The sequence below is a fragment of the Cynoglossus semilaevis genome, chromosome 15 (assembly GCF_000523025.1).
Source record: "Cynoglossus semilaevis isolate Cse_v1.0 chromosome 15, Cse_v1.0, whole genome shotgun sequence".
Taxonomy (NCBI): domain Eukaryota; kingdom Metazoa; phylum Chordata; class Actinopteri; order Pleuronectiformes; family Cynoglossidae; genus Cynoglossus; species Cynoglossus semilaevis.
This window is the reverse complement of record NC_024321.1, coordinates 11,410,843-11,423,442: the sequence shown is the minus strand read 5'-3', so window position 1 is coordinate 11,423,442 and position 12,600 is coordinate 11,410,843. Positions and strand designations below refer to the sequence as shown.

General features: G+C 40.0%; 1 protein-coding gene across 4 annotated transcripts in view; it reads right to left on the bottom strand.

The window, feature by feature from the left end:
- reep2 (receptor accessory protein 2) overlaps window positions 1-10,772 on the bottom strand; it is a 38,426-nt gene extending 27,654 nt beyond the window's left edge. For 2 of the 4 annotated variants that reach the window (XR_001761214.2, XR_003051964.1), the window contains exons 1-10: window positions 10,395-10,772; window positions 7,775-7,847; window positions 5,709-5,785; window positions 4,786-4,906; window positions 4,574-4,687; window positions 4,236-4,416; window positions 3,208-3,380; window positions 1,448-2,995; window positions 776-1,016; window positions 89-307 (exon numbers count right to left, since the gene is read on the bottom strand). Coding sequence is in view for 1 of the 4 variants with exons in the window: in XM_017039549.2 (XP_016895038.1) it covers window positions 2,924-2,995; window positions 3,208-3,380; window positions 4,236-4,416; window positions 4,574-4,687; window positions 4,786-4,906; window positions 5,709-5,785; window positions 7,775-7,847; window positions 10,395-10,426 (843 nt within the window). In the remaining 3 variants the exon portion in view is untranslated. Of the gene's footprint in view, window positions 1-88; window positions 308-739; window positions 1,017-1,160; window positions 2,996-3,207; window positions 3,381-4,235; window positions 4,417-4,573; window positions 4,688-4,785; window positions 4,907-5,708; window positions 5,786-7,774; window positions 7,848-10,394 lie in introns of those variants that run through there. The other 2 variants (XR_001761215.2, XM_017039549.2) reach the window with 2 other exon arrangements.
- Between the last annotated feature and the right edge of the window lie 1,828 nt (window positions 10,773-12,600).

Below are 12,600 nucleotides of genomic sequence, written 5' to 3'. Positions count from 1 at the left end.
AAAAGAGTCTGTTCAAACTGGATTGGATTTTATGTGAACAATAATGGTGGAGTCACCCATGGCAACAGTATGTCAAATACTCACACACCTTTGGGTTTCATTTAAATGAGACCAGGTTTCACTCAAAGCCAATTGTTGTCCACACAGTGTGGCTGCCCTTTCAGATGAAAGATGTATTCCTTCTTCATCTACTTCTTCTCCTCATTCTTCTTGACCAATGCATAGAAATCCGTTACTAACGTTGGCCCCCTCGTTCTTTCATTGTTGGGCGGACAGCTCCACCGCGTGTTGAAGGTTGGTAGTGTATCTGTTGCGTACAGTAAGGAAACAAAAAAAAGCTGTAATTATTACTATTAAACAACAGAGATAAAATATTGTTCCATTTACACATTTGACCTACAGCAGACCGAGTGACGTCTCACTGTATCCTCAAAGCTAGCCTAAAAGTTAGCCTGAGCTAATGGGTATGTCTGTTTAACTATATGGGTTTTAAATCCATAATTTGTAAAGTACTAACATACAGTATATACATATATACACACATACAGTATACAGATATATAAATATGTACCAATATTGATCAAAACAAGAGCTAACTTTAATGCAGCACGATAAAACCAAGTCTCGTGTTGAACTGTAACTTTTTAAATATATATTTCTAGTAAAAGGAGGATTCGGATTATTAAACGTATTAGCAGATAAAAAATAGCTAAGAAATGTTGTGTGGGTTTTATCACACCAGCTCATACGACGTCTGGGCGGTTTGCACTCCTACCATGTGGCCGAATTAGCATTTCCAACACGGTCGGAAGTAGCATGGTCTCCGCCATTGTTGTTATCGTGTGACGTTGAGCAGGGTCACTGAGTTGAAAGGTTACAGAGAGGCGGGGCTGACCGTATAGTCTCTCTGCTCTGTTCTGCTCTGGGAAACACAGCTGAATCTGCGATGTAGCTCCAGTATTCACAGTCGTATCATGGCTGTGTAAACGTCACCTGAAAGACACAAATCTCCAGTCCTGCCAAAAAATAAAATAAAAAAATCTAAAAAATAAATATTCCTTTACAAAAAGAATTCTTGGCTCTTCAACCGATATGTTGTGACAACATTGCGGTTCCATAAAGACAAGAGCCAACACTTAAGGAACAGAGTTCAATCACAATTTCTGATGAAATTTCCTTTATTAGAACTTTTATTACTGTTACATGACCGTGTTATACCATTGTCCCTGCACATGTACTGTTATCACTTTTGACATGAAGCATTGACAAGTGGCACGAACATCACATGAACGACCTGGTGTCTTATTGTGATATAAAACAGAAATAATTAGCAATAAATAACCCATAAGTCACAAAATTTAAAAAATAATCCAGTCGTATATACCGATAAAAAAAGTTCTCACAATTATGAATATGAATCAAATAAAAGCTTATGATCTTTAAATACCTGACAATCGGTTCGTATTTTTGCCCGTGGGTCTTTACCATTGTGACCAAATGTTCATGTGTCTAAACGAAAAAAGGAAAAAAAAAACAGTTAAAATTCTAAAAACAAATTCCAACTCTATAAGTCTTCACATTTGCTCTGGCGTAAGGACATATGATTTATTATTACTGAGGGTTTTTTTTTTTGTTCCAAGTCCAAAGATTAGGAAATCGTCTGACCAGAGAATGAATAAGGCAAGCAAGCTCTTACTGTATGTACAGTCAAGTTCTCTATTTACACGAGTTTACGTGGAGTTTAGTGACTTTGCCAAAAGTTTGGGGTTGGCACCCTCTAGTGGTTCATGGGAGCATTACACTGCAAACCGCAGTAATGAGTGCGGGAGTTTTCTCAAGCTTTCACATCTGCCGCGTCCAGATAAATCATGCACGTCGAGACCAGCAACTGAAAACAATGAAAAATCCAACAGCTTCAGTTCAGTCGAGTTGAGAAACACAACTGGTATGACAGTCTCTACTCCTATTATATAGAAGGAGGTATAAATAATAATAAAAAAATTGCTCTGAATATTTCCAACCTGCAGGACTTTCTAGACAGCAAAAGTAAGTGGAAAGTGCGGCGCTACTCCGAGACATTCTACAACAGAACAAAGAGATTATAAAGGACGTCAATAAAAGCAGATACCTCGCTGCCTCACATCAGCTCTTATGTGACTGTGATGTGATTGTATTTGTTAGGTAACAGCGCCACCCTCAGTCCTTTACAGCAACGAGTCGAAGTGAATCGGTTTGCACAGCTGACAAGACAAACAAAAGTCCAATGAATATAAGCACCAGGATTGAGGAGGATAGGGAACCTGGGGGAGGGAAGGGGGAAGAGGTAAATAAGGATGTGATGTCTACGTGAAGGATATCTAAGCCCACACTAAACAAACCACTTCCTTTGGAATAACATAAAAAAACTAAAAGGGTAAAGAGAGATGAGGCGGATGCCGATCAACAGCACTGCTGGGCTGAGCAGAAATTGGAAATAATTATGTTTTTAAGTTCTTAAACTCTAGTAACACTTCAGAGACTGCCAGTTGTTAAGGTGTTTTTTTTACGGCCACCATCATCAGCAGGAGGAGGAGGATGTGAACATGTGGCCTGTGTGCAACTTCCAACAACAAAGGGAAAACAGTTTTAAATCAAATATTTTCTCCTGCTGGTAAGAGAAAATACTGCATGTAGAACAACTATACTGTTTATAACTAACTGATAATTATAAGACTTAAACTATACTCTCTCTCCTCTCCTAAAACGAAAGTGGCCACGTTTGGCTAAAAACTCTATAAATATATATATATATAAATATACACACAGATGTGACGGATATGCATTAGTGTTCAGACAAAGCAGGTTGGAAAGCCTGCAGGCTGTGGGTGGAGAGATGGTGGCAGCAGTGTCAGACAACGACTGGGTCAGGTGGGGAAAGCAGGCCTCATGGTGGCGTCTCTGCGTTAGCAGTCGTGGTCTTTTTCTTTGCGGGTTTCTTGACCGTCTTGGTTTGGGTCTTGCAAAAAGAAGTAAAAAAAAATGGAGGGAAAAAAAGGTTTAACATAAGAATCGTGTAAAAGTACCAAAACTTTTCAAACTGACTGACTTTAAATTAAATCTAAACTGGACAGTAGGATGGTTCCACCATTGAATACAACTTCAACAAAACCATTAATCATGAACATTAAGTCAACTAAAGATTTGGGACACACACAGGTTTGCGTTTACCTCAGTTTTAACAGCAGCGGTTGTGGTTTTCTTTGTCACCTTGACAGCGGTCCCACGTTTGGGGGCTTTGTCTATCATGTCGTCATCCGAGTGTTCAGTCCTTGTGTCTGATTGGTCAGAGCTGTGTTGGGATGACACGTCGTCGGCAACGGACGTGGTAGCCAGGGAGCGGGCTGCAGAAAAGATGGGTGAGAAAAAGGGTTGTTTTTTTTTATTTGATAATTGTGTTACACTTTGTTTTTTTTTTTATTTGATAATTGTGTTACAGCTGAAAATGGCCTTTCCTCATATTTGGATGATGTATTTTGATTGGTCGGTTCAGTCCTGGACACAGCTGACATTTGGTCAGCAGTGAGAACTGGTATGGGGTTTACCACAACAGAGACATGAGGCTGCCTGTACACAGATCATCTTTACACAGCACGCCCCCTAGTGTCATATTATAAAAACGCATCAATCATGATGTTTAGCAGACAGAACACAACTTAAGATAAGTCGTCTACAGAAAAACTCTTCAAAAGTACAGAAAACTGTTGAGAGAAAATGGTCTGCTTTTTTTAAAATACTTTTTTTCTACTTTTTTGTCGCTGTTGGATTAGATAAACATCCTTTCCTATTTGTTGGTCTGCACATTAAAGTTGCCACTTCCCTGACTTTGTCCATTATCTCACAGTGTCTGTATTCAGTTCACAGTGTGTCGAGCCTACACAGCCAGACAGCCAGCTGGCAGTGTAGTAAGACACACACACACACACACACACACACAGTCCCTCTATGTTTCTCCTCCCACTGAAATCACATGCCATCAAGCGACTTTGTGTTGTTCCCCACTCCTCCTCCTCCTGCTCCCTTACTGCAGTATTAAGCATCACATGACTTCACTTAGCTCCAGCAGGCCCTGTTCTACTAAATAACAATTGTTCTGTGAACGCTTTACACCAATGAACTTAACGAGACAAACTGTGTACGTTCCACACGTGAGGGTTCTACCCAAAGGCCTGTGTGTTGTCCGTGTCGTGCGGCCTTACCCTGCCGTGCGGAGGAGCTCTTGGCCCGCGGCAGCGTGCTGGACCCTGAGCTCATATCGTCCGACGCCTCCCGTCTCGTGCGTGGATCTGAAGTGTGCAGAGACAGCTCACCGTCGGCGTTGATGAGAGTCAGGTCTTGCATGCTGAAACTCCGCAGCTTGTCCGACAGCACGCCCTGTCCCTGGGTTTAACAGACGAGCAAAATTTGTTAAAGAGGAAAAACAGTCGCTATAAATGGCTGTAAAAAATGTTCCGCTTAAAAGATTAAATTGGAATTAGCTTAGCCTTTTAACAGATTTACATTTTTATAGACGTCCAACACGACCCACTGAGCTCACCTTTGCAGCTGCAGTGACAGCAGCATTTGCAGCCAGGTTTAGACCCCGCTTTCCAAACTTCATCATGGTCTCATAACTCCTGTCTTTGGCCTGGGCTATATACTCATCAATCTCCTGCAGAAGGCAACAGCAGAGTGAATGCAGTTAGGACAAATATATTTGTGCATACAATTTTACATTTTTTTCCCAAAGAGTCAAGTTCTCACTCTCACCCTCTCTTTGTTGGACAGTGTTGGGTGGACAAACTTGCGGTAGAGGACACTGGAACCCTTGGTGTAGGGCGACAGGAGCCAGATCACGAAGGCGATCTTTAACTCAAAGTAAAATGGAAACCTGCATTGATAAGAGTTTTTAGAGTCAGAAATGAGAAAAGACAAGATATATAAAATATGCTTCAGCCAATCAGTGCTGATTGTTTTCCACAAACAGGAAGAATAAAAAAGTGAAAGCCAATCAGAGCCCGTGGTTTGAAGGCATGACATCTGATGATAATTTGTTGTAAAGTAAACTTGAAGGCATGACATCTGATCTGATGATAATTTGTTGTAAAGTAAAATAAAAATAATCATGTTCTTATGTTTGTCTTTCTGTTTTAGGAATATAGTGTAAAAAAGTTGTTTTGTCATATTTAGGAATGTTGATTTATCTGGATTATCACATCACAATTAATCACATTTACAATCACATGTTAATTAGTTGACAGTCCTTATTTAAATGCCAGATTAATTACATTAGTTTGGTAAATATGACATGAAATCTAATATCTAACGCTAACTGTAAGTTAGCCGATGTAGTTAATTTGGATATTTCAGCAACTACCAGGACTAAGACTAAGCTACAGTTCCGTCAAAACTAAATCAAAATTAACTCTGGATCAGAGCCACACAACCATCAGCATTTCTGCACACAGTTCAACTTTACTCCTTGCATCTTGGAGTGGTCTGCAGCAATTTCCTAAAGTGGCCTGGGATTGGAGTATGCGTTGAATGACCAACTTTTTGAAATGGCGTTCGTACATTTACTCGAGATTATGGTGCTAAAAATATCACCACCGTGAGGAGTGACTGCGACGTTACGTAAGCCGTTTGTTTGTTACGCCTGAGGACGACACTCGTGTGAAGCTGCGGACGCTCACCACGATAGCAGCAGATCTGTGGCCGTCTCTGCTGTGGTGAACAGTGCAAAGACTATCCAGTACATCATCCACTTCACCTGAGGACACACACACACACAGAAATAGGTTAGCAGTGAAACTATAACACAGGCGGCACGTGCTGAGACACGTGGAGAACATATGCTTTTATAATTACTTCAGTGATCGTGAACCATCTCTGGTGATAAAAATGTGGGGCATCGACAGAAGTGGGCAATGTACTTTGAGTACTACAGTACAGCAAACACTAAATATGTGAGGGAAATGAAAAGCTGAAATTGACAGAATATTTCACTCATAAAAACATAAACAGCCAATGCTAAAAGATTTTAACTCTTTAGAAAATCAAGCCAAACACGAGGCACATGAGGAATAAAAACACAGAGTCTAAAAATGGTGTCCTCTTTCTGTAGCCTTCTGCTTGAGCAGCAATTGAGGGGCGGTTTCCATGGTAACCTGCCGGGAGGAGACTGTTCTCTGGCATAAATCTAGGCTAGCGGCCTGGGAGCTGCTCCGTCCTTCCCTCCTTCTCTGTCCCCTCCTCCTGCTCCTCCTGCTCCTCGGCCTCCTTTCCCCCCCAACCCCCTCTCATCTTGTAGTGATGATGTAAACAGGGAGGACCCCATTGCGTTAACAGAGTCTCAGCCAAAGACAGAACCAGACATAAAAACCAAAGCTGTCCTTCTCTGTTGGTTACAACACACAGATCATATAAGGATTTACACTTAAACTATGAGGTTTTAAAATGGTTGTTTGTTTTTTTTAGACAATTAATCTGCCAAAATTATTGCTGCCAAATGGCTAGAAAAACAGGATGAGTTGCAATTTGTCCAACAAAGGAAAACAACTGATGTTCATAAATCTATGGAGAAACCATTCAAAATATCCATTCATTTTTTATCATTTAATCCTGGTAAGGACCACAGGACTGTGTGAAGTCAGACACTAAAACTTCATAATATATCCATTCAGCAGCCTAAATGTTAAGTTCACTTAAAAAAAGACATTACTCTGTTGAAATACAAGGGATAAATAGAAGGATTTGGACAAATTATTGTTAACATTATTATGCAGGTTTTTCCATCACTGTCGTTCTGGTGGCATAACACTGATGAATCATAGGGGTTGGTTTGTTCTTAAGTCAAATGACCTGCTGTGCTCACTCTGACAGGGTGAGGCAGGTAAACATCGAAAGTACATCAATATTTTCAGCGAGTTCTGAGATTAGCACACACACACACATTAGAACAACACAGGTCATTTGACCGCTATGTCGTAATATGTAACATTACCTGACAATAAATACACTAAAACAGTGAAGACTTATTATTTAAAAAGCCATGTGTATTTTCGCCATTACACTTCAAAAAGATTTGGAAGTTTTGCCCACAAACAAACTTCTGCTTTGAAAAAAAAAAGGATTTGCCTTTTAAATGACAGTCACACATCACCATTTTTAACAGTGCAAAACCTGTTTCTCTGAGTAATCTTCTTGTATTTAAACTCTGAAATAAACCAACAAATTAAGTACCAAAAATATCTAACTAAATGCTGGTAACGCCTGCCTGTCTGTTCCAAGGCAGTTCAGCTATGCAGCTGCACTGCTGCTGAAATACATCATTCTCTCGGCAACGTTACACAAGCAGAGCAACAACACATCTCCTCAATCTTGTTCGATGTCCCAATTTCTTGAAACAGTAGTCCACTTTCCTTTTGTTGATAACCCCCTACATCTTGTAGCGGGCCGGATGTTGAATGTCCATGAAACGGAAGAGGCCCCCAGGCCAGGGTTTGAGCTCTCTGGGTTAAAGGATTGGCATGTAACCCGAAGATTGCCGGTTTGACTCTTGGTCTTTTTACTAAAAAGTACAGCCTAGTGCTCCTTTGTGTCCAAAATAAATTATTGGGGTCTGACATGTGTGTCACACGTGGACTGAATGCATTGAGTATTTTTTCTTGGATTAAATGCTTTGACAAACATTTGTTCTCCATGTGCTCAAAAAAAAAAGTGTGAGGGTCCAGGGGTGTTAGAGAAAGTCATTACTCACATATTCCTTCACATTCTTCGTTTTGACAGCCTTGTATGAGGAGTACGCCGGGTACAGCGTCCCAAAGGCGAGGCTGGAAAAAAGAAAAAGATGCCAGGGTTAGAGGAGAGGAATTCACTTTGGGAACAAAGTCTCTGGGTGTTGACACAAACACTTCTATTCTATCCCGGGTTTTGAAAAAGCAGGTTACTGGTGTTTGCTGAGTGCTTATATAAACAAGAGCAGATATATTTGTATTCACGTGTTCAGTGTCTGCACAGTTTAATCTGAGCAGTGATGACAGTTACGATGGCAATCACAATAAAAAAAAGAAGTAACGACGGGCAGTGCCTTGTTCAAACACACTGAGCTGATAATTAAGAGACAGGAAAGACTGCAGCAGCGTATCATGCAAAGACACACACCGGTGTGCCAAGGGTGGGACAACATGTGGTACCTCTCATGCTCAGAGGGACGTGCCGCAGAGAAATGGGCTTTATGATGGGCTTTAGTTCACATCCTGCTAAAATGAGAGTATCCTGAATGCTGAGAGAGGGGAGAGGCCAGAGTGCTGCTCACAAAGTCACCGTCTGTACGCTCCTTCCACAGGTACCATTGGACGAGTGTGAACACATGGCATTGGTATGACACCAGGATGTAGTGGGATTTTAGATATTTATGAATTATGGTAAAACATTTTTAAAAAAGAAGCTGCATAAGTCATTTCATCATAAAAATACACTAATGACTAAAATCCATAAAGCAAAAGGGTTAGATTTTTTTCAGCATTGATAATTCCATCATTTAAATTAGTCATGAAGAAAAACAGGTGTGAAACACATGCGGTACAAATACAAACATAAATTACAATCATAACTAATTACAGGTTAGGTGACTTATTACTCAACACAAACTAATGCCAACCACTTTCTCGAACACCTGCTTGATAGTGGATGTTTACAACAATACTATTAGGAAAAATACTTCCAAAAACTGCATAAATGCTCAACATATTCTAAGATTTTACTGTGAAATTGTGTATAATAAAGGATTCAGGTAGCACCTCTGCACTTTTACTACCATTTTTACTAACGCAATATTGCAATTCACGTCACATTATCGATCACCACGCAATGGCCTTATCAACATGCCCTCGGTTTTATGACATCATGAGACGAATATCATTACATTTCTACTCTATAACGGATCTGTGTGATGACAGCTGATTGCTTTAGTCGAGTCATCCACACTGCACTCATGATGTGGCGTGAATGAGGGAAAGCTCAGGTCTGGTCGGCTCGTGCTACATCACCAGAGTGAAGAAAAATAAAAAACAACTTTATACATTAAAATATTACAACAGGCACTGACATTTGTCCTGAAAGACGCCCCAAATGATGTCACGGGTGGATGGATGGATGCACACGAACATCTGCCATCATTCAAAGCCTCATGTTAGCAGATGGTTCTGCACTGAGAATGCACAGTCACCAGAGCAGCAGTAGCCACAGGAACACTAGCTCTTGTCAAAGCCAAAGATGGAAGTATGGAATCAGTTTACTTATCTGGCCTATTAAGTGGGGTTTATTTAAGCAATCTCAGAAAGGAATGTTTAATAATAAATAAATATTGTTTACTACATATATCTTTATTTAGGTCTCTCTCATCCAGGTGAATGTTAATAAGTCCCAGGATGACAAAATATTTTAAGGACTACAAAAATTGAATTATGTACTCTAAGTAATTCTACACCAAAAAATATATACAATTTTTAAAATATATGCTTATTGACATTCCAGTTTTGAATGTCCAAAGCCTTAATTCCAGTTTCTTACATTAAAAAAAGCATTTAGGGCAGTAAAAAAAAAAGGCAATGACGTGTTGGTGTGAGGGCGTATGACTGATTGGGGCTAATGCCCTAAGAACTCACGGGGAAAATTACACAATTTGCATAAATATCTTACAACAGTTCTGTGCTAAAAAAAAATTACAAAATATAACAGTAAAGAAATCTTAAAATAAAGTGCAGCTGTTACCATTTTGTTTTTACAGAAATTGTTTTAAGTTACAGAAGCCTAACGATGTAAAATTTAAAAATATATATTATTCAATGAATAAAAAGGTGACCACCCACAATTTCTGTTTAAAGCCCCCCATCATTAGGCAGTCCAGAGCCGGGCCTGCTGTTTTTTTTTTTTTTTAATTCAGTGTTGAGCTGCTAAGAACGGTATTACAATTTTGACCTTAAAAGATTCTCCATTGAAATTTTAAATTAATCTGTTTCCCCACACCATTTTATCAGGCTAATGAATTATCCCATTGCCAACACAAAACTGTTGATTAGCCAGCATATGTTAGCCACAGCCGCTAACAAACGGCTGGACGTAGATTATACTGCATCACTGTGGTCTTTACTGAACCAAAGGGACCTGCTGAGGAACTTAGCCTTGGTTAACTGTTGGGCCCAGCATTTAACTAACCGGTGTAAAAACAATACAGTCCCAAATGCGACAAAAATGGGCACAGTGACAGAACAGAACAGAGAAGCAGACGCAGCCAACTGGCGCGGTGTGGCGTTCAGCATCAGACAGCTGCTGATGAATGGAGCTAACGTTCAAACAGGACCCAGCCCCGTACTCACACAACTATCCTCGAAATCATCCACGAAACCATGATGGTCCGGCAGCGACCGCGCACCTTCCGCTTTTAGGAAATGTTATCGGTTAGCTGGCAGGCTAAGTGCCTGCCATTCCTCTCCGGGACGCCCGTTTGAGGTGATGCGAATCAGGTGTTTGCGGCCGGTGCTGCCTGTCTGCCGCTCGGCTCTGCTCTGCTCTGCTGTTGGCTGCTGTCAGGTGGACCAGCAGCAGAGGATGATGTGGATGTGAAGCTGAAGCTGCTGCTGCTGTAGACGCTGGCTCTTAAAGGGGCCCGCACTCTTATGAAGTTGTATTTTTATCTACAGGAAGGAGCAAACAGAAATATGTTTGTGAATCGTTTACTTTGCCTGGACATAAATGTAAACAAAGCCATTGTATTCCCCTGTATCTTTGAAGACACCAGGTGCAAATTACTAGAAGAAGGCTCGAGAAACATTTAGTGTAAACCAATGGTTCCTCTAACTTTTTGCACCGCAAATGAAATCCAAATATACTGTATATCCAAGTACCACCGGTGTGACGGACATTTGGTGATTTAAATCTAATAATAGTGGCTGATTTATCTACCCAAACCAAACTGTACGATTAAGTTGCATTACAACTGGGAATTAAATTAAAGTTAAATGAGAGAGAGAAAGAGGAGCAAGAAAAAGTAACAATCGTAGTTAAATTAGAGAGAGGAGCAAGAAAAAGTAACAATCGTAATAAACAACTAAAAGACTCACCTGATCCAAATGTAAGTCAGATTCCCCTCCGAACCACCAGAGAGAGCCATTTTCCCACCAGTGGCATGCATACCATAGTTTGAGATCTCCAGGGTCTGACCTGTTTAAATTCCATTTGAATTGGTAAAATTTAATACAAAATCGATACATTAATGCAATTAAGCTCCACTGAATGTATAGACTGAGGCAACATTGCGATTCAGTTAAAAGACTAAAACAAAGCAGTAGTTTAAAGATTCATAAGATGTTGATTCAAATTTTTGATTAGACTTGATGTCAATCCACAAATGGTTTGGATATGAATCTCTAGTTTTAGGGAGAAAATAGTATTAGAGACAAATCTCTGCCACTTTTAGATTTTATTCAAATTTAACATATTTTAATGTTCCTGAAAAACAGACACCTTAAAAAACACAGGATATAAGGCTAAAAAAAAAAAGCTAAATCTGGTAAAACGTGTCAATGTTTACAACAAAATGCCAGTTGAATAATATTATACATTAATTAAACATATTTTTTTGTAAGATTTATTGTGAAAAATCAAACAGACTGCTAAGATCAACATATATTGATACAACATTAATTGCCAGTAGTTCAGTTCAGCTGCAAATGTGATCTTTGAACAACATTGGAGATCTCGTCTTCATTGAGTCCATGGGACAAATACAGGTGACAGGTGAGCCATGGCATTAAAAAAAATCCCAGTTTGTTAAGTCCTTCTGATTATTTACCCTTGTGGTGTATAAAAAGAAAAGACTTCTCACTCTGAAACTGAAATAAGAAAACTCAAGATACAAAACTTTGGTCTGCTTCTCGTCACTGGCTGTTTCCCAAATTTCGTTTCAGCCACAGAGGGCAGAGGCGTTCAGCTTTTTAAAAATGTCATCAACAAAAAAACAAAACAAAACTACAAAACAGGTTAACCTCGTTCTTATTAAAGACAAACAATGGTGAAGTCTTCTGAATAGGAAAGTTAAGCCCAGTACTCACATTGTGTCAGTCACTTGAATGGAAGCTGAACCTCTGCTTTAAGACAAGTCCGTTTTTTACCTTCCTTACTCTTAAATCACACATAAACAACAGGGACAACTGAACAAACACACCGATCTTAAATATGGAGTAACTCAGAATAGAAAAAAAAAAAGGATAACCTCCACACGTTTGAGTCTACGGTGTTACGGCGATAAAGGCTTTTCTTCATCGCAGCGCTGATTAGCCCCCTCCTCCCACTTAACTTTATTCCCTCCTCTGATATATGTTCTAGATACCCCCCCTCCAAAGAAAAAAAATCTTCACTGCCCTCGACAATACATCACCCTCCCCCTCCCCCCCAAAGAAAAAAAAAACTTCACTGCCCTCGACAATACATCACCCGATCTCTGAACGCTGATTCGTGTGTTTGCAGGTGTGCGATGTAGTCTGTGTGTGAGTGTGTCTGTAAGGTGTGGTTTTTAGAGGCAGG